The following is a 22234-nucleotide window of genomic DNA, read 5'->3' as shown; positions in this document are numbered from 1 at the left end:
GAGAAATGCTGTGTTTAAGGATGGCACTGGGATAAAGTTCCTTTCTGGGGAGCAAAGGCATTGCAGCCTGTCCATGTTCTTAAGCTAGAAGAGAGGAAAATACAAGAAAAGATGGGAACCAGCCACGCATTAGAAGTCTTGAGCAGGACAGGCTGCCCTGTGTGCTGAACGCAACGACAACCATCAAGAGTTTCACAACGTTACTCGTACAAAACCAGTCGGGTTCAGCCACTGCCACGCTCTTTCCACGGGAACCCTGTGGAGGCCCCACCGCGCGGCTCGAGCGCGCCAACCCGCGCCGCCTCACCCAGGACGAGTGCTCCTTCATCTGGTGCTGGTTGCTGTGGGGGCCGCTGGCGTGGCCGCGCCAGAAGCACGTCTGGCACAGCTGGTAGTTGTGGCACTGCTGGCAGCGGTACCGGAAGCCCATCATGCTCTCGCAGCGGCAGTACGAACACTCCACCGGGTGGAAGACTTGAGGGCAAAAAGGAAGAAAAGCAATGAGTGAACGTTAAGAAAACCTCGCCCACCACATTCCACTGGCGCTTCCAACCCCCCGGTTCTAAAGCACTAAACCACCCTGTTATTCTGGCGCGTCGTGGCTTTGGAGCGCAGAACTGGCCATTTCAGTACAATTAACCGCATGTTTAATTTGATGATTGCGTGAACCAGCGCAGGCACGGCGCAAGAAGAGCCGGAGGCCGCAAACACATTTGCAAAGAGCAAGTTGTACTTTAGTTCCCTCTCTACGGGGGGGTCTGTCTGCGAAGCGGCACCCGAGCTCCCAGCAGAGGTGACACCAGCGGGGACGCGGGCGCTGGCAATCTGCCCTGCTGGAAGGTCTGAGCCCGCTGAGCTCGCCTGCATTTCCAGGCTTCAGGCGGGCGCAGCCTCCCGCTCCTTCTCACAGCAAAGCAGGAATCTCAGTGTGAAGGTGTGTGTTGCTGCTCACAGGCCTGTCATCTAACACAGCTTCTACTCACCAAGCACACAAGCACACTAAAACAATGAGCATGATGTATGTGCTTTTTTACAGACAGCTGCAAGTCACTTGAGCGTATTTCCATTTAACCAACCTCCTCGCCAACCTTCCGCTATATTCCCATACAATTCCCAATACGGTTCCCTCTGACACGCCCAGTGTTTCTCCCTCCTCAGTCCACTCAGCCCCAGGAGGTTCCACGGCGGCCCCTGAGACGCGGCTGCGCGGGCAGGGGAAGCAGAAGGCTGTGCTCAGAGGTCCGTGTGAGCCCCGCGTCCCCGTGCCCGGGGTGAGCCCCGCGCCGCTCCCAGCGGAGGGAAATCGGAGCACGGTGAGGGGCACCTGCTCCGGTCCCCTCGCCGAGGAGCCTCCGCCCGGCCCAGCTCCACCACCCGCCCAGCATCACCTGCCGAGCCCCAACCGCCCTCGCAACCCTGAAACTGGGAAATTCAATTAAACGTGCAGAGGCGCCACCACAAGTGGGCTAGAACAACCAACAGACGTTTCTTCCTTGTTCCACCCATGAACAAGCAGCCACGGGCTCGCTCCATTTAAGAGGAAAGTCGTCAGAACAAACAACAGAGCGATGTGGGCATGAGGTGCTGGAGACCCCCTCCCGTTTCACAGGCATCTCAGAAGGTGCGGCACGGCAAACAGAGCGGAGGGTGAAGGCGAGTCCCAGGAACAGAGAGCTGAGCGTTGCTGTGCTCCAGAGCAGCAGCACCTGCAGACGTGGGCAGAGCGGCGCTGGGCAGAGCCGGAGCAGCTCCGCGGCCAGCTGGCTCCTCACGCACCTCTGATACCAACTGCTGAGACGCGGACCAGAAGGACCTGGAAACAGGCTCAAGTTTTGATCTATGATACAAATTATGGCAAGACTTGGTGTAATGACACAGGGAGCAACAAAGTGAATCCAAGAGGTGTCCAGCCAGTGACCGTCCCAGGAGCAGCTGGCGCCACGAGAGCCACTGAACGTGGGAAACGGCCGCGGCAAAGACAACGGGAGCACCCACCTGCGGGAACCAAGACGAGACAGCGGGTGGGCGACGCTTCCCCGCAGCGCACGGAGCCCCGGGTAAACACCGGACCGCACTGCGGAGCGCGACTCCAACACGCACATGTGCGAATGCCCAGAGGGAACGGGCTGCAGAGGAAACGGTGATCTTTTTTTTAATAGAGAAAGCAATGAAAAGAAAGACTTGTAGGCTTGTATCAAACCGTAGAAAAGAAGTGGTTGATGAAGGTGATGACAACTGAGCTGAAGTTGACCAGTCAGCAGAGTAATTCTGCGGATTTTCGGAAGCGGAGGAGAGAGAAGGTGAGTTCAGCGCATCTCAGCGCACTCGGGACAGCAGCGTGGAGCTACAGGAAGGAACAACAGGACAGCCGAGGTCAGAGAACTGTCTGATCGTTACAGGAACGCTGCTGAAGAAACAAGCGTGAACTAGCTGGGAGCAAAGAGCAGCCTGCAGGAAAGACTCCCGGCTAAAATCAAGAGCTCCCCAATATGCTAAAATTCAAAAGGAAACCTACAGAAGCAAAAACCAGGACACATTACTAATGAGGGTTAAAAGAGCGACTCAAATAGTCCAAGACCAAGTCAGAAAAACAGAACGATAGGAAACTAGCTGGGGATTTTAAAAGGCCATAGCAAGAGTGGTAAATATGATCCTTAGAAGGGTGTGAAGTCACACATATGTATCTACTGACTCCCCACGTTATCTGAACTTGTAGAATACACACCAGAACAAATGACAGAGCAAAGTACCGTGAGCACCTGAAGAAGAGCAGAGCAATGAGCCGCGGACAACGCTCGCCACATCAACCCAGGGGCTTCCCAGGCACAGGAACTGACCTTGAAAGGAAGAAACAGGCATCAAACGCCATCAATTTTTCATCTTGCTTCAGCAATTCTAACAAAATTGGTCTCCCGTGATATTCTCACGCCAGAGGGAAACACAAGAGATGACAGGATGGTAACATGGACGTGAATCTCGCTGGAAAACCACCAGAGAACAGATAACTGTCAAAATGGGAAGATCTGACGATCAAAGGGCTTTACTGCAGGACACACGCTGGTCAGTATGTTTCACAAACGTATTGAGTGATCATCAAAAATGTCTGATTTGGGGCGTCACGTTCCAAGGAAGATGTGGGAGGAAGCACCAGAGCTGTGTGAACGTCTCTAGTGGACAGGGTGGCCGGGAGCAGAGCGGGACGGGGTCGCCAGCACGCCCGAGGCCCCACAGACACAGCAACCGCGGCCACGAACCCGCGACTCGAACCGCACTAAGGAAACTTGTGCTAGAAAACTTCACATCTTCCACCTTCTGCTTTTTAAACACTGCAAATGACCATTTCATAGGAGATATTCACCCATGGCGGCAATGACCTCTTGCATACGGCCTGGCCCAACTCCACCCACAGCTCCCAGCCTCTCCTGAGCGGGCAGGTCCCTAACAGAGCTCTGACTTCCCCCAGCACGTCCCAGGAATCCCAAGCCCGTTCCTTCCACTGTCCCCATCCTTCACATCTGCCGTCTCACCTCCCCGCAGCCAGCCCCGCGGGACACAGTCCAGACCGATCCGGCCGCGCTGAGCCTGCGCTGACTTGCCACATTCCTCGGCACATCGGCTGCAGGGATTTCCCGTCAACGCTGTGAAGCTGCCTGACTCCGGAGCAAAAATACCACTCGAAACGCAATAAGCATTTCTGGGGAAAAAGCTGTTGTAATCTAGAGGGCAAGAACACCGGCAGAAATTATCTCCGGTAACATAATTCAGCAAGCAGCCATAGAAGAGGGTGACAAGAATCAGAAATGTAATTTTAATGCCACAAACATTAACAGTTACCCTATCGAGTTATCTGAATGCTGAGCCGATGCGTAACGAGTCTCTGATGTGTAGGACGGGACGAAGCCTGGGGACTGGCTGCAGATCAGACGATCAACAGGGGCACCACTGCACCCGCTCCCACGCAGGAGGGATGGATGGGGACCCGCCTGCTCTAGAGCGGCCACACGGCAGCGAAGCTGCGCAGTGACGCAGGAGCGCACGCGCCCCTCCACAGGGATGGGTTACTCTGGGAATCCAGGAATTCCCTCCAGGCGCCTTCAAGCAGAAAGAAGACGAGACTGTGGATTATCTCCGACCTTCCCAGCACTTCTGTCCAAACATGATGTTCAAATATATGATCTGAGCTCTGTGCAATTCTATCCTGGCCTCTAACTCATACAAACATTCTGAGTGCCCGTCTCCTTACCGTGTTTATTCCACGGTGTGTGCTTTTCTTGAAGGATGAGTTTATAAGAATAGGAGGATAAAGGATGAAGAAAGCACCAAGCAGCTGCTGCCCGTGTCCTGGCGCAGGCTGCCACAGAAGGATGGGAGCGCAGTGCAGCGCTCCACCCAGCGTTTTAACTACATCAACCCCCTCGATGCCTCCTCAGTTTTCCCACAAGATTCGTCTCCATGAAATTGCTCCCCTCACAATTCTTTTTAAAATAAGACCCGTAGTTATCAGGAAATGTCTGTAAGCGTCCAGAGCACCTGGGAACGTCACCTTCTCTTGTGTCGCAATACAGCAGCAAAGGCCCGTAGAGCATCCCGCCCCAGCCCTGTGTACGGCGCAGCGAACGCGGTTGGGTTCACAACCCGATGAGCTTTGCAAGAGGACTGAGAGGAGACGATGAAACAAACGCCAAAAGCCAGCATATCACAACCACAGCAGCACCCAACCGTGTCACAGGCACGGGTGTCAGGAAGGAGAACGGAATATAACCCGAAAGCTGGGCTGGAGCCAGACTGCAGCCTGGGGCTGGGCTTTCCCAAGCCCTCTCTTAAAGGGAACAAGGCTGTGCCCCTTGAAACAGCTACAGACACACTAAGCGGAAGGAAAGGTAACAACCAGTAGGGCCGGGGTTTGAGGGATGGTAATATGATTGTACCCTGTGCGGAAGGAAACAAAAGATGAAGTTTAGTTTATGGGTGGAAAAAACCCAAAGTTTTTGTTTTGGTTTGTTTCTAGAATTCACATACAAACCCTCGCACACATACACCATGCACAACTGCACAACAAACTAAACACACCACCTGTTCGGACACTAAACCCAATAGTTTCAAGACCCTTGCACAACCTCCTGCGGGAGCCCCGGTGCCCGCCCTGGGGCAGGGGGCTCTCCCATCCATCACCCAGCGCGCAGCTCGGCTTCCACCCCTTAGCGCTGCTCCAGCTCCTCCCGTGGGCACCAAAGCCGGGACACTTGAGCTGAGGAAAGGTGCGGTGGTGAGAGGAGCTGGGACGGCCCCCCGCCAGTGCTGCGGGTACCGGCACCGCTGACGGGCAGCGCACGGCAAAGCGCGGCTCCACGGGAGCCGTGCACGGCAAAGCGCGGCTCAACGGGAGCCGTGCACGGCAAAGCGCGGCTCAATGGGAGCTGTGCACGGCAAAGTGCGGCTCCACGGGAGCCGTGCACGGCAAAGCGCGGCTCAACGGGAGCTCTGCACGGCAAAGCGCGGCTCAACGGGAGCTGTGCACGGCAAAGCGCGGCTCAATGGGAGCTGTGCACGGCAAAGTGCAGCTCCACGGGAGCCGTGCACGGCAAAGCTCGGCTCCACGGGAGCTCTGTGAGGCAAAGCGCGGCTCAATGGGAGCTGTGCACGGCAAAGTGCAGCTCCACGGGAGCCGTGCACGGCAAAGCGCGGCTCAACGGGAGCTGTGCGCGGCAAAGCGCGGCTCAACGGGAGCTGTGCACGGCAAAGCGCGGCTCCACGGGAGCTGTGCACGGCAAAGCGCGGCTCCACGGGAGCTGTGCACGGCAAAGCGCAGCTCAACGGGAGCTGTGCACGGCAAAGCGCAGCTCCACGGGAGCTCTGCACGGCAAAGCGCGGCTCCACGGGAGCTGTGCACGGCAAAGCGCGGCTCAACGGGAGCTGTGCACGGCAAAGCGCGGCTCCACGGGAGCTGTGCACGGCAAAGCGTGGCTCCACGGGAGCTGTGCACGGCAAAGCGCGGCTCCACGGGAGCTGTGCACGGCAAAGCGCGGCTCCACGGGAGCTGTGCACGGCAAAGCGCGGCTCCACGGGAGCTGTGCACGGCAAAGCGCAGCTCAACGGGAGCTGTGCACGGCAAAGCGCAGCTCCACGGGAGCTCTGCACGGCAAAGCGCGGCTCAACGGGAGCTGTGCACGGCAAAGCGCGGCTCAACGGGAGCTGTGCACGGCAAAGCGCAGCTCCACGGGAGCTCTGCACGGCAAAGCGCAGCTCAACGGGAGCTGTGCACGGCAAAGCGCAGCTCCACGGGAGCTCTGCACGGCAAAGCGCGGCTCAACGGGAGCTGTGCACGGCAAAGCGCGGCTCCACGGGAGCTCTTTAAACGTTTCACGATAAACATGAACACGTAAACATGAACACGTTTTTCTGCTGCTTGGTTTTTTCATCCTCTATCACTAGCGACGCCAGAACTCCAAGATTAATCTTGTTTTGCACTGTTACTGATGATTTCATAGACTCGGCCTCCATCCCGGAGGTGTTTTCACTCTAACAAAAGTCGGGCTCAAATGCTCTGGGACCAAGACAGTCCCAGTGAGAACAATGGAAGCATTAAGTGCTTCGTTACGTGAGACAGAACAGCGTATTTACACATGTGGAACAGAAACCCTGCTCCGACCACATGTTGCAAACAAGAAAACATTCCATTTACCATTCTCGACGTGGGCGAGTCTGTGCAGGAGAGGCAGCCACACAAGGCACTGGGGAGGCGGGTCGGCCATCAGTGTGTCCAGAAACATGTTTAGCGTGATCTTCTTCTGCAAAGAAAAGAGAAATAGAACTTGATTACAAGACAATTTTCCATTTTATACACCAAAAACTACTTCAGCCTTAAAATCTCTCTCTGACTCAACTTCTGTCCACCAGGAATATTTCATATGCTATAAAGAGAGAAAAATCACAACTTCTTTGCTCAGGGAGTTTCAATCTCTATTAGGCAAACAGTAACACCACAAAAACATAGTAGTATAGACATGATATAATCATATGAAAATAAATGATAAAGAGATGAATGGAAAGCCCCAGGGAAGGGAGGACTGGTCAGCCTGGACTGGTGAGCCTGGACTGGTCAGCCTGGACCGGTCAGCCTGGACTGGTGAGCCTGGACTGGTGAGACTGGACCGGTGAGCCTGGACCGGTGAAGCCTGGACCAGTGAAGACTGGACCGGTGAGCCTGGACCGGTGAAGCCTGGACCAGTGAAGCCTGGACCGGTCAGCCTGGACCGGTCAGCCTGGACCGGTGAGCCTGGACCGGTGAGCCTGGACCGGTGAGCCTGGACCGGCTCGGAGCTGCAGCGGAAGGGTCTGAGTTTGGAGAGGACACGGAAATGTGAGCGGGGGTGATTCACCAGTGTAGAAAACAGCACTGCAGACAGCACTGAATAAAGCAGACATGCATCAGAGAGTAACGACAACTAACGTACACAGACAATCCAGACAGGAATTGGTTTATTAAAGGCAAAATAAAGAAAGAGGCAAGGGGACACCTACGCTAAGATTTCTTAAAACTGCCAATAAAAATGAAATTGAAAGGAAATCATATGGAGAAGGGAGTCGGGCAAGTTAAGAGTCGTATTTCCTATGGTTTGAAACTCAAGCGAGCAAGAGAGAATTTGCGCTGGAGAAAGCTGCTGTCTTTGTTCAGTGCTCTGTGAGCAACTCTGAAATGAAAATGAAAACCAAACCAAACCAAACCAAAATGAAGGGGGCAAGGGGCACGGTAGGTGATGGATTTGTATTTGCTTTGGAGACAAAAAGAAAGAAACGGCACAGAAAATGCTTCAGTCATTTCTATGGTGAGTGCAATGTTCAAAACCATTTCTTAAGGAATATTTAAGTTGCTCTCAAACCAGCCAGCAACACTACGCAGCTTTCACGTTCGATGTGAAATAACGTACAAGATCCATATCGTTCTGTGTCTTGTTTTGGTTTTTTAAAGTGAGACTTCATCTTTCTGTTGACACTCTTGATACAAATTTCTGACAAAACGAGCCCATGCTGGTTTGCAGTTCAGCAGCTTAGAAGGTCTGGGTTTTTCTAAGTTTCGTGTTGCATGTATATGTTAAGGTATCTGGACATACCACCTCGGGCTGGAGGTGAGCGGCAAGGCAAGCGGCTGGGAAGGCGGGGGGTGCGGAGGGAGAAGCGGGTGCACAGCGGCACCCCAGCAGCACAATACTTTTGTGATTAGTGGCAAATATATCCATCTGCTGCGCTGCAGCTAACTCTCCTGGAGAGATAACTATCCCAGCTACCACCAAGGAAAATTGTAAGAAATAGTTAATCGTACTTCTTCCAACTTCCACAAGGTGTCCTTGTTCCAGTCGCTCTGCTTAGTCACCAAAAGCTTTTCCCGAAGAGTTGTAAGGGCAGCTCTGAGAGCCCAAGGCCCAGACACCGGTCAGCCGCGGCCCGGCGCTCCCGCAGCCCGGCGGCTCCACCCGCGCCCAGCCCGCCCCTCCGGCCAGAGCATCCCCAACGCCTCCACCCAGCACGCTGGGTCAGGCCAGGAACCCTGCACGGTGCTGAACCCAGCGCCTCCGGGGACAACCACCCCGGGTTTTAACCGGGAACGACCCGATGGAGCCGTGTGATGTCCCAGAGCAGAGGCTGCTCACATAACAAGCCGCTGTGCTAACGAGGTTAAACAGCAGCACCGGCTGCAATCAACGGGCAGACTGCATGCTGCCAGTCTTTACATGATTACCCAGCCGCTTACTCGTGCGGGTATGGTGCAGCTCTGGGGAAATGCTTCCCAGGCTCCCTGCTCTGCTACGGGTCCCTGCTCTGCTACGGGTCCCTGCTCGGCCGCGGGTCCCTGCTCGGCCGCGGGTCCCTGCTCAGCCGCGGGTCCCTGCTCTGCTATGGGTCCCTGCTCTGCTATGGGTCCCTGCTCGGCCGCGGGTCCCTGCTCGGCCGCGGGTCCCTGCTCTGCTGCGGGTCCCTGCTCTGCTATGGGTCCCTGCTCGGCCGCGGGTCCCTGCTCTGCTGCAGGTCCCTGCTCTGCTATGGGTCCCTGCTCGGCCGTGGGTCCCTGCTCTGCTATGGGTCCCTGCTCAGCCGCGGGTCCCTGCTCTGCTACGGGTCCCTGCTCGGCCGCGGGTCCCTGCTCGGCCGCGGGTCCCTGCTCTGCTGCAGGTCCCTGCTCGGCTATGGGTCCCTGCTCGGCCGTGGGTCCCTGCTCGGCCGTGGGTCCCTGCTCGGCCGTGGGTCCCTGCTCTGCTATGGGTCCCTGCTCGGCCGCGGGTCCCTGCTCGGCCGCGGGTCCCTGCTCGGCCGCGGGTCCCTGCTCTGCTATGGGTCCCTGCTCTGCTGCGGGTCCCTGCTCGGCTATGGGTCCCTGCTCGGCCGTGGGTCCCTGCTCGGCCGTGGGTCCCTGCTCTGCTACGGGTCCCTGCTCTGCTACGGGTCCCTGCTCGGCCGCGGGTCCCTGCTCACCGTTTCGTACACAAGAGTATGAAGCTACTCCAAATGATAAACGCTGCTCACAGACAAGTTCTCTGGAGACAAGAGGTGGGATCCATTGCACATCACACCCGTTTCCACAGGTGTGACAAAGGGAACCCTGGGAACGGCCACTCGGCCTCATCCCACACCTGCTCCGGCCATGGGAAACACGTGGAAACGCAGGGAGAACAGGGAGGTGATGGGAGACAGCAGCGCGGCCTCACCGCAGAGGGTCCGACCCGACCAGTCTGGCGGGCTGCTCCGATGTGGCTCCGTCCGCAGACACGAGCTACGGACAGCACGTACCTGGGCCTCTGTAAGGCCTTTGATAGAGTCACCACAGCATTCTGGCCACTAAATTGGAGCGACATGGGCCTGATGGACGGACTGGCAGCTGGATGAGGAACCAGCTGGATGGCCACGTCCAGAGAGGTACAGTCAGTGGCTCCACGTGCAAGTGGAAACCAGTAACGAGGTGTCCCAGGGGTCCACACTGGGACCAGCACTGGTTAACACCTTCATCAGCGACACAGACAGTGGGATCAGGTGCACACTCAGCAGGTTTGCAGGTGACATCAAGCTGAGTGGGGCAGGGGACACACCTGAGGGACGGGATCCATCCCCATGAGCTTCAACACGGCCAAGCACAAGGTCCCACCCCTGGGTCGGGGCAACCCCGGAGTCGGTCCAGGCTGGATGGAGGATGGGGAGCAGCCCCAGGAGAAGGACTTGGGGTGCCGGGTGACCGATCGGCCATGGCCTGGCCATGTGTGCTGGCAGCCCAGAACCCACCCGTGTCCTGGGCTGTGTCCCCAGCCCCGGGAGCAGCAGGTTTGGGGGATCCTGCCCCTCTGCTCCTGTAGTGACAGGACACGGGGTGATGGTTTTAAACTAAAGGAGGGAGAAATTGTTTGTGCTGAGGGTGGTGAGAGCCTGGCCCAGGTTGGCCAGAGAGGTGGTGGCTGAACCATCCCTGAGACATCCCAGGCCAGGCTGGACGGGGCTCTGAGCACCCTGAGCTGGTGCAGATGTCCCTGTCATGGCAGGGGAACTGGGAAGGTCCCTTCAACCCAAACCATCCTGTGATTCTATGACCCTACAATTAGGCAGTGCTATATGACTCACACAGCGGCAGAAGCAGCCAAGCCTAGCAGAGGAGCTTCCTCCTGCCACAGACTGGGATGTTCCGCAAAGAAAAACTGTCAGAGCCGCTGCACGGAGCACTGCAGAGTCCGCGCAGCTCCCGAGAGGGCAGCACGGACACAGGCTCCGGGGTTTTTTCCCACTTTTAGGTAGGAAATTTTGCAACCGATTGACCAGAATCGCGCAGCCCCGGCAGCGTCCCCCTGCCGGGCACGGCGCTCCGGTGAGGGCAGGGCGGGCAGGAAGCAAACCGCGGAGCAGAGCCTGGAGCCCTTTCCCGCGGCTGGTACACCCTTTCCTGCCGCCTTCCGACCCCAACCGCAAACACATCCCTCAGCCCCACTTGTGATGCAACAACAAGCAAATCATCTGCCAGCAGGTTCCAGGCTCCAGGTTCATCAACTGGGAATTAGTAAATGTGAAGGCACAACGTCCGCGAGGGTCCCGCGCTCCCTGGGAGAACACGCGCGTTTCCGCGCAGGTACTTTGAGTAATCACCTGCTTCCTCTCCATCCGTTCAGGGGCCGTTTCCAGCGCCTGCTGCTGGCGCAGCCGCTCGTCCCCGCGCGCTGTCCCCAGCTCGACTCGCAGGGCTGCACCCGCAGCTCACGCCAATGCTGTTCGTATATTTAGAAGACGAACACAGCTCAGCCGGTTTTATCGCTACGCTGCCAACGCGCTTGTTTCGACAAGACGCTAATGCACATATTTCCCCACAAAACACTGGCAGAAGACCACATCACCTGAGCCAACACAACGACATGTCATTGTTCACTCTGCAGCGATCAATGTAAGGAGCTGTGCACGAGACCCACCTGCGCCTCGAGCTGCCCTGCATCTCTCAGAGCTGCTCACTCCATCCTTTATACACAAGGCCATCCTGCCTTTAATGTCCTTATTTACAGTATGTTACCTGTGTGGAAGCCCCCGCTTGAGCTGGAACACTAAGTTACTAGCGGAAGCTCTCCGCACACGCGGGTGCCGTCACAGAGAACGCAGCTCAACCAGCTCCGTGTGGGTGGGCAGCAAGGGGGCTCTGTTCCCGGGTGAGCCCGGCCACGCGGCCGAGCTGTGCGCTGGGGACAGCCCCGGACACCCGGCCCCTTCGGCGCCACGCAGCAAGCCCCAGCCCTCCAGAGCTCGGAGAAGCGGCTCCCAGGCCCGGCACAGCCCCGGGGGGCAGGACCCACAGCTGGCCGGGGAGGACTTGGCTCAAGTGCCCCCAGTACTAACGCTCAATCATGCAGCATTTCACGTTATTAAACCTGTGCCTGGTTTAGCCGCTCACTCCCCCAAATGATTCCAACATCCAGATCGGTGTTAATACCACCTAGCAATCATTTTTAATGATCTGTTTCCGTGTAACCAGCCTGCTTGAGGGAATAAGAGCGCTGACCAGCAGGGATGTGCTCAGGCTGTTCCGGCCGGCCCAGGAGCGCAGCCCAGCTCAAGGCCCGGTTCACTTAAGCGGTACAGATGTGGCTTACACGTCTGCCATGGAAATGCCCAAGTGTAAACCCCAGCTTTAGCAATGCCGTCTGCAGGGAACCCAGCAAACGGACGGGCTGGCAGAGAACAGCACAGAACTACCTCTGGGAGCTCGTTTTCCAAGCCAGGAGGCATAAGAAAATGAAATTAAATCTAAGAGAGTCTATCCATCTACTTTCCAGGACCTGCTTGTTCCAATGTTTTCGAATAAATGAAAGAACCGTCCTGGGGTCCAGTGTGCATCTGGATTAATTACAAAAGCATCACCACTCTACACACCTGCCCTTCCACTGGGGATTTTGTCATGCTGAACAAAACCGGAGCAAAGGAACTTCTAAACGTAAATCAATATGAAGAATTAACCTTGTTGTTCATGGGATCCAGAGCACTACGGCATGCTGCTGGCAAGCTGCGTGCAAATCACAGCCACCGAATCGCTTTGGTTGGAAAAGACCTTTCAGATCGAGTCCAACTGTTAACCTCACACTGCCAAGGCCACCACTGCCCCATGTCCTGAGAACCTCCTGTCCGTCTGTCCAGCCCTCCAGGGCTGGTGACTCCAGCACTGCCCTGGGCAGCCTGTTCAATGCCCCACAGCCCTTTGGGGAAGAAATTGTTCCCACATCCAACCTCAACCTCCCCTGGGCAACTTGAGGCCGTTTCCTCTGCTCCTGGCGCTTGTTCCTGGGGAGCAGAGCCCGACCCCCCTGGCTCCAAGCTCCTTTCAGGCAGTTCAGAGATCAGAAGGTCTCCCCTCAGCTCCTGTTCTCCAGCTGAACCCCCAGGTCCCTCAGCCGCTCCATCACACTTGTGCTCCAGCCCCTCACCAGCTCCGTTCCCTTCTCTCCACTCGCTCCAACACCTCAAGGCCTTTCTTGGCGTGAGGGGCCCAGAACTGCCCCAGGATTGGCGGTTTGGCCTCCCCAGTGCCCCCCACAGCCCCAGCTCTGCCCCACAGCCCCAGCTCTGGCCCCACAGCTCCTTGTGGGGCTGAGGTTTGGTGTCACCTCCATGACCCCCCATTTGATCCCACCACCCCCCAGCTCGCGCTGGCCTAACTGGAGGGCGAAAATGGGAACAAGCACGGCCCACAAACGCCTCGGCCAGCATGGAAACTGAAAAACATCCATTAACGCCACTGAAATAAGCCAAAGCTCTGTCCTCAGTGACTCAAGGCGGGCTGCAGGCCTTACTGTTTCCTACAGCAAAGGCTGCTTCGTCCTGTGTTGTATTTCAAATATACTAATTGCTAATTAACTTAAATCTGGCAAAAGTGGCTACAAATTCTAAACCTAAATAAGTCAGAACTATTCATTGCAGAACATAACCATGACCAGAGTCTAAACATTTAATCTGAGCCCTACGATTATCTAGGTTCATGTTTACCATTGACTTCAGGTTTATTTATACTACTTACATTATCTCAAATTAGAAACAAATCCTCGGAACAATAAATCACAACTAAAATGTATGAAGAAATCAACAGCTCTTTGAAGATCATTACTACAACATCTACTCCACGCATTACACGTAATGGAAATATTTGGCAAGAAAGACAGCGATACCAAAAAGCAGAGCAGTGAAATGGATTTACAAACAAACTATGTGCACACAATGTGTTCATCTGGTACTGACCAAACCGAAGAGCGAGTGGTTTGTTGAAACTAATGCTCTTAACACACTGAGAAAGCTTAAAAAAATCAAGGGCAAACAGTAAAAATGCTGTGTTTTGTATGCTTTAGGCAATAAATCCGTGATCCTTGGTGTCTGGCGGCGGGGGAGCGGGAGTCCCTGCGAGGGGTCCCAGCAAATCGCGCCAAGTCCTCTCCCCGCCCCACCCCACACTCAGTGCGTGGGCTGCAGCGCGTCCCCCTCCATCCCGCACAGCCCGTGCCACGGCGCAGTTAAAGCACAGGCCCACCAGCGACGGCGGACGCGGGTACGGAACCGTTACCTGCTGGGGGAAGCAGGTCCGCAGCGAGTGCTCGGTGTAGCCGAAGGACGGGCCCTCAAACACGGCCGTCGGCAGCTTCAGGACCTCCTTCAGCAACTGGTCAAACTTGGTGAATATCATCAGCCCGTTCGAGTCCGATATCTGAGAGAAAACATCTGTAAGAAAATATAATAAAACCCTACAGTGAATACATGCTCGCTACAGAAAAGTTACTTCACAATCCATTTAAACCCCAAGAAATGTCTTTTTGTTTTATTCCGAACACAGTCTCTTATCGCTTGCTCTCAAGGTTAAATTTCGAAGTGAAGACATTCGAAGACGCTGTGATACAAACCCTGTGTCCTCCACCCACGCCGAGGCGGAGCTGCCTGTCCGGGGCCGGGCTGCGGTAACCGTACGGCCGGAGCGCAGCAGCTCGGGGGCGCCGGAAAGGCTGCGGAACATCGCACCGTGTTCACACCCCAAAACACACACAACAACCACCTAAAACTGTCCTGGGAACAACACCTCTCTGGAATAGAGGAACCTCGGCAACAGGCAGGGCGGGCTCTGCCGAGGGAGCTTTCATCAAAGCAGCACCAATATTCGTAAGACCAACAACTTTCCAAGACGTGACAGACCCAGAATTCTTCGCTAAGAGCCGCTGAATCATCTCTGAGGTTATTCAGGACCCCATCCGTAATTAAACATCAGAGGGGACAGAGTGACAGAAAACGAGCTTCATTTAAGTGACCAAAACCAGGTGTGCACAAAACCCAGGACTATCTGAGACAGGGGTGTTTCTAGAAACCAGAGAAATTCCTGGAGTGTCCTGAAGGAAGGAGCTCAGGAGAAAGCACAATGACCCCGGGAGGCCGCACCGGGGCGGAACGCCCGCGGGAGGTGACGCCCTGAGCCCACGCGGAACCATCTTACAGGGCACACGAGCAACAACGGGGAAAAGCACGAAAAAGACAAAGAGAGAAACGAGGCAAACACTGGAATTTAGAAAATTAACTCATATAGAGAAAACAAATTTAACCTGAACACTGAACATGAAGAAAATTTCAGATCAAAATGCACACAAATGAGAACTATGGAAACAACTAAAACTAATCAGAGAGGCAAAGTGCCAGAACTGTGACGGGTCCTGGGTGAGAACCGCTCCGGAAGCAGCACATGCAGGAGAACGGAAGGTCTAGCACCAAACCTGTGAGAGCGGGACTGGCGGGACTGGCGGGACGCGACAGCGCTTGTGCTTCAGAACGGACACCAACGTGCCGGGTACACGCAGCCCGTGACACAAGCTCCACAGCGTGCAAGAGCGGAACCCTAATTAAAGCTACGGAAATAAAGTGAAAATGAAATTAACGTAGAACAGGCTCTATCAAGGGTACATTTTAGAAAGCCCCACTAACCTACATCTATTTTTAAATCAAAAATTCAGAACTGCAAGAAACACTGCTCAGCGCCCAAAATACCAAGGTAAAATGGTACGTGTGCAACATGCCATTTCCTTTTCCCAAATCCTTGTAGTAAAACTTTGACATTGAGAACCGAGCTCGTGATATCACATTAAACCTGTCCCACAGTTCCCTCCAGAGCTTCCTTCACCACTGCCAAGGTTCACTGCTCTGTGCTGTCCAACCAAGCCCGACGCCTCGTACCATGTCTCCAACCGCGTTAAAAGCAAAGCTGTCAGTACGGATGTCCTGAGGCTGAAGCACAGCCGCCCAGCTCCGCTCTCCCCTGTGCTGACTGCATGGTGGGTGTTGTTCAAGGCTTTTCACTGGTTTGACCCCACAGCATTCCAGTATCCAACCTGGAGCGCTGGTCCGGAGGAGTGAACAACCAGGTGGGCCAGTAGCTGGTCGATGACCAGGTCTGGAGGGGATCACGGGCAAATCCCATGTGAAATCGCAGGACAGAAGGCCTGCCCGGGGCAGGACACGCCTCTGGCGGCACGCCGGGCTGCAGCGCCGGGCGGGGAAAGGCGCGAGCGGGCGCTGGACACGAGGCAGCGGCACGTCCCGGCGGGACGGCCGAAACCTGGGAGGGCGGGCTGAGGGAACTGCAGCCATTCAGCCTGGAGAAGACACTGAGAAGACCTAATAACACCACCCAAACGTCTACAAGATTATGAAGCTGCTTTCTGGGGAAAATATAGTGATGAGAGTTTGAGAGGCAAGTATTAGAGACGTTGTAAGTCTGGGACAGGTACTGGAGAGATTGGGGGATCTAAGAGCTGGGTTAACAGTTGGACTCGATGATCTTGAGGGTCTCTTCCAACCAACATGATCCCGTGATTCTAAGAGGCTCCAAGGACCAGCTATGAGAGAGACGAGCAGCTAAGGCCGGTCCCTGGAGGGATCCATACTGCAAAGGCACGTGCAAACATGTATATTTAAATATACGTACAGCCTTGCATCCTGATCGGGCCAAGGGGGACCAGCCCCAGGTCACTGGTGCTGTTCACATTCACATGGCTATTTTCTCTTGGTGCTGATCCATGTAGCTGTGTGTGTGTGTTCCAATTGGGAATTATTACTATTATTATTACTACTATTACACTGGTCCACCGATTAGGACTAAAACAAACAACTGGGACGCCAAAATGAAGTCATCCAGATCCACAAAACTCAACATTCTTATGTGGAAATTCTTCAGCTTAAAAAGCTACGACAAAGTCCATAGCAGCAGGCTGGGTTTACAACTCCCACCTCGCACATGGTGTACGGGAACACGGGAACTCCTCTGCGAGGAGCATCGTGTCACGGGCAACGTGTCCCTCTGCCACAGCCAGCCAGGAGGTGCCACCAGCAACTCCCGCCTCACGTGTGCTGTCAGACACTGACGACTGCAAAACACGCCACGTGTTCGCATCCGCACAACCGAAAAAACCTGCCTGTGCATATGCAGGTACAGAGAACACGTTACCACCATTCTTATCAATTACGAGATGGGCAAAAGAAGAATATTTGCAACTTGCAGGATTTGCGGAAAGGCTGATGGGGCAGCTCAGCTGAGGGGAATCGGGGCAACGAGTCAGATGGGAACACAAGAAGCTCACGATACATAGGTCAGTAACCAGAGACAGGTGGGGAACACAGAACCAAGCCAGCACACTGCTAAGGATCAGAAGCAATAAAGCCCAAGAGCACAGCGATGCAGCACAAAGACCCCAGGGATTTACACAGCGTCTTTACCTCCCCTTTGTCCCTCGCGCCCTTCCCCCCGTGGCGTTTCACGGGTTTTAGCCATTACTAAAGTGTCGACATCCGAACAGCTCCAGCACCTCTGATCCGGGCAGCAGCTGCCCCAGGTGACCTCTGTGCACACGGAGCCCCCGCTCCCCAACACATCCCACCGCGCGCCACGCTGCGCCTGCCTCACCCCACACGTGCCCAGAGCCGCCAGCGGCACCGCGCTCTTCACCCTGTCTCAGCTCCTGCACCGCTCTTCACCCTGTCTCAGCTCCTGCACCGCTCTTCACCCTGTCTCAGCTCCTGCACCGCTCTTCACCCTGTCTCAGCTCCTGCACCGCTCTTCACCCTGTCTCAGCTCCTGCACCGCTCTTCACCCTGTCTCAGCTCCTGCACCGCTCTTCACCCTGTCTCAGCTCCTGCACCGCTCTTCACCCTGTCTCAGTTCCTGCACCGCTCTTCACCCTGTCTCAGCTCCTTCACCGCTCTTCACCCTGTCTCAGCTCCTGCACCGCTCTTCACCCTGTCTCAGTTCCTGCACCGCTCTTCACCCTGTCTCAGCTCCTTCACCGCTCTTCACCCTGTCTCAGCTCCTGCACCGCTCTTCACCCTGTCTCAGTTCCTGCACCGCTCTTCACCCTGTCTCAGTTCCTGCACCGCTCTTCACCCTGTCTCAGCTCCTTCACCGCTCTTCACCCTGTCTCAGTTCCTGCACCGCTCTTCACCCTGTCTCAGTTCCTGCACCGCTCTTCACCCTGTCTCAGCTCCTGCACCGCTCTTCACCCTGTCTCAGCTCCTGCACCGCTCTTCACCCTGTCTCAGTTCCTGCACCGCTCTTCACCCTGTCTCAGTTCCTGCACCGCTCTTCACCCTGTCTCAGTTCCTGCACCGCTCTTCACCCTGTCTCAGTTCCTGCACCGCTCTTCACCCTGTCTCAGCTCCTTCACCGCTCTTCACCCTGTCTCAGTTCCTGCACCGCTCTTCACCCTGTCTCAGTTCCTGCACCGCTCTTCACCCTGTCTCAGCTCCTGCACCGCTCTTCACCCTGTCTCAGCTCCTGCACCGCTCTTCACCCTGTCTCAGTTCCTGCACCGCTCTTCACCCTGTCTCAGTTCCTGCACCGCTCTTCACCCTGTCTCAGTTCCTGCACCGCTCTTCACCCTGTCTCAGCTCCTGCACCGCTCTTCACCCTGTCTCAGTTCCTGCACCGCTCTTCACCCTGTCTCAGTTCCTGCACCGCTCTTCACCCTGTCTCAGTTCCTGCACCGCTCTTCACCCTGTCTCAGTTCCTGCACCGCTCTTCACCCTGTCTCAGTTCCTGCACCGCTCTTCACCCTGTCTCAGTTCCTGCACCGCTCTTCACCCTGTCTCAGCTCCTGCACCGCTCTTCACCCTGTCTCAGTTCCTGCACCGCTCTTCACCCTGTCTCAGTTCCTGCACCGCTCTTCACCCTGTCTCAGCTCCTGCACCGCTCTTCACCCTGTCTCAGCTCCTGCACCGCTCTTCACCCTGTCTCAGTTCCTGCACCGCTCTTCACCCTGTCTCAGCTCCTTCACCGCTCTTCACCCTGTCTCAGTTCCTGCACCGCTCTTCACCCTGTCTCAGCTCCTGCACCGCTCTTCACCCTGTCTCAGCTCCTGCACCGCTCTTCACCCTGTCTCAGTTCCTGCACCGCTCTTCACCCTGTCTCAGTTCCTGCACCGCTCTTCACCCTGTCTCAGCTCCTGCACCGCTCTTCACCCTGTCTCAGCTCCTGCACCGCTCTTCACCCTGTCTCAGTTCCTGCACCGCTCTTCACCCTGTCTCAGTTCCTGCACCGCTCTTCACCCTGTCTCAGTTCCTGCACCGCTCTTCACCCTGTCTCAGTTCCTGCACCGCTCTTCACCCTGTCTCAGTTCCTGCACCGCTCTTCACCCTGTCTCAGCTCCTGCACCGCTCTTCACCCTGTCTCAGTTCCTGCACCGCTCTTCACCCTGTCTCAGCTCCTGCACCGCTCTTCACCCTGTCTCAGTTCCTGCACCGCTCTTCACCCTGTCTCAGCTCCTGCACCGCTCTTCACCCTGTCTCAGCTCCTGCACCGCTCTTCACCCTGTCTCAGTTCCTGCACCGCTCTTCACCCTGTCTCAGTTCCTGCACCGCTCTTCACCCTGTCTCAGCTCCTGCACCGCTCTTCACCCTGTCTCAGCTCCTGCACCGCTCTTCACCCTGTCTCAGCTCCTGCACCGCTCTTCACCCTGTCTCAGCTCCTGCACCGCTCTTCACCCTGTCTCAGCTCCTGCACCGCTCTTCACCCTGTCTCAGCTCCTGCACCGCTCTTCACCCTGTCTCCGCTCCTGCACCGCTCTTCACCCTGTCTCCGCTCCTTCACCGCTCTTCACCCTGTCTCAGCTCCTGCACCGCTCTTCACCCTGTCTCAGCTCCTGCACTGCTCTTCACCCTGTCTCAGTTCCTGCACCGCTCTTCACCCTGTCTCAGTTCCTGCACCGCTCTTCACCCTGTCTCAGCTCCTGCACCGCTCTTCACCCTGTCTCAGTTCCTGCACCGCTCTTCACCCTGTCTCAGTTCCTGCACCGCTCTTCACCCTGTCTCAGTTCCTGCACCGCTCTTCACCCTGTCTCAGCTCCTTCACCGCTCTTCACCCTGTCTCAGTTCCTGCACCGCTCTTCACCCTGTCTCAGTTCCTGCACCGCTCTTCACCCTGTCTCAGTTCCTGCACCGCTCTTCACCCTGTCTCAGTTCCTGCACCGCTCTTCACCCTGTCTCAGTTCCTGCACCGCTCTTCACCCTGTCTCAGTTCCTGCACCGCTCTTCACCCTGTCTCAGTTCCTGCACCGCTCTTCACCCTGTCTCAGCTCCTGCACCGCTCTTCACCCTGTCTCAGCTCCTGCACCGCTCTTCACCCTGTCTCAGTTCCTGCACCGCTCTTCACCCTGTCTCAGTTCCTGCACCGCTCTTCACCCTGTCTCAGTTCCTGCACCGCTCTTCACCCTGTCTCAGTTCCTGCACCGCTCTTCACCCTGTCTCAGTTCCTGCACCGCTCTTCACCCTGTCTCAGTTCCTGCACCGCTCTTCACCCTGTCTCAGTTCCTGCACCGCTCTTCACCCTGTCTCAGTTCCTGCACCGCTCTTCACCCTGTCTCAGTTCCTGCACCGCTCTTCACCCTGTCTCAGCTCCTGCACCGCTCTTCACCCTGTCTCAGCTCCTGCACCGCTCTTCACCCTGTCTCAGCTCCTACCACACTGAGTCGCTTCAGCTCGAATTGTCAAGAGTTCAGGTGTCAGTTTATCGCTATCAGCCTATCTCAATACACTAAAAGGATCTTTACTGCTCTTTTTGTTCCTTTTAGCCAAGCTTCTACCTGTGCAAAGACTCCGCTTGCCATCCCTTTCATCCAACTTAGATGCCTTTAACCTTCCTGAATGCCCGTCACAAAGCCAACAAGTCTGTATCAGTTAGAACTCCTTTGCCCATGTTTTTTTCTGCCTCCTTTAACAAACCCCTATGGTTTTATAGGGCAGCCCTTCACAAAAGCCACTTCCCCCAACAATACAATCGCACTTATCCATGCACCAACTAATTCTACTCTGCACACAAGCGGCTCGTCCAGCAGGTGTGCGGGTACCCAGGCCTGCAGCTCCCGTCTCCCTCCAAACTTCCCACGACGTTTTCTTCTCCCCATTTTCCCCTGAGGAAGCTTCTGGAACAACCTGGAGCCAGCAGTGAGCAGTTCAGCTGTCAAACTGTCTCTGGAGCGCTGGGGATGCTCAGACACGGACTCCACCAGCAGCACAAGACGCCTCTTCTTCCTGCCCTCAGAGGGTTCACAAGATCCCACCACCCCAACCTCAGATCCACAGAAATCTGTCCCTTGGCCTTGTCTGAAAAGCCACCGCTTCAAACAAAGCTTTTCCCTCCTGCACAGATTGCCTGTGCTCCTAAAACCTCAGTTCTGACTTAGCCCAAAACCCCTTTTCCTGGACAATTTTGTCCGTGGTGCAGTGAGACTCTGTCTCCGTGTCCAACCTCGCTCATGGCACCGCGAGTGTTTCAGAGAATAACAGGCAGGTGGCCCCAGGCTTTAACCTTCTCTCCAACCGAGCAGAGACACGAATGAGCACACAAGGGGATGGAGGAGCATCCAGAAGTGACAGAGGAGTGTCCAGAAGCGACAGAGGAGCATCCACAAGCGACAGAGGACATGGAGTCGGTGCCACCACCCTGGGAAGCAGCTGCAAATCAGCGTTCCTGTTAGAGCTATGGAGAAAGAGGCCTGTGTTTCTGAGCTGACTCACAAGAGACTGGACCTGCCAGAACAACAGAGCCCCCCAGCAAAGGCAGGCTGCAGAGGGGTGCTCAGCGGCTCGTGTGCTGTCAGGTACCAGCCCCTACACATGAACGGTGGGAGCCAGCGTGAGTGACACCCTGGGAGGGCAAGGAGAGGAACTGCAGGAAGGACAGAAGTGCTCCTGTCCCAAACACACGGAGTACACAGCCCCCGCTCTTTGCAAACGGTGCTGCAAGTGCCCCACGGGAAACGGGGCAGCACACACCGGAGGCCAGACCGGGGCAGGACGCACACGGAAGGTCAGCTGGGAAGGTACAGCAAACAACCAAACGTGACAACCAGGACACGACCCGGCTGTGAGCCCGTCCCGGAACCGCAGCCAGCAATCGTTGTACCGGAGACGGGTACAGCAGCCAGCGGGGCAGGAAGAAGGAGGGAGCCACAAACGCTATGGACAAGAGCAGACATTGTGAAAAAAGAGAGACAACAGCACATGAAAGGCACAAATTTCACTGTTAAGACTATTAAGCGGCTGTGCTCAGGGTGAAAGCATCTTAACCAGCCACCTATTGAATCAATAACAGGCTTGATGTAACTTCCAGAACAACATCCAGGTCTTTGAGTGCAAATATCCAAAGTTGCCCAATTCCTCTAACATTTAATTGCGGCGGTTAATTGCCTTTTCCAGCAAAAAGCCCCATTGT

The 22234-nt window shown here is 55.8% G+C and overlaps 1 protein-coding gene across 12 annotated transcripts in view; it reads right to left on the bottom strand.

Annotated features, from left to right (window-relative positions):
* Nucleotides 1-22234, bottom strand: part of DTNB (dystrobrevin beta) — a 181351-nt gene that overhangs the window by 134445 nt on the left and 24672 nt on the right. For all 12 annotated transcript variants that reach the window (XR_010471044.1, XM_065055424.1, XM_065055426.1 and 9 more), the window contains 3 exons: nt 14063-14217; nt 6683-6788; nt 308-474 (listed from right to left, as the gene is read on the bottom strand). Coding sequence is in view for 11 of the 12 variants with exons in the window: in XM_065055424.1 (XP_064911496.1) it covers nt 308-474; nt 6683-6788; nt 14063-14217 (428 nt within the window). In the remaining variant the exon portion in view is untranslated. The remainder of the gene's footprint in view (nt 1-307; nt 475-6682; nt 6789-14062; nt 14218-22234) is intronic.

This window comes from Columba livia, chromosome 3, assembly GCF_036013475.1.
Source record: "Columba livia isolate bColLiv1 breed racing homer chromosome 3, bColLiv1.pat.W.v2, whole genome shotgun sequence".
In the NCBI taxonomy this organism is placed as follows: domain Eukaryota; kingdom Metazoa; phylum Chordata; class Aves; order Columbiformes; family Columbidae; genus Columba; species Columba livia.
The sequence above is the reverse complement of the archived record's forward strand: the minus strand, read 5'-3'. Positions and strand labels throughout refer to the sequence as shown.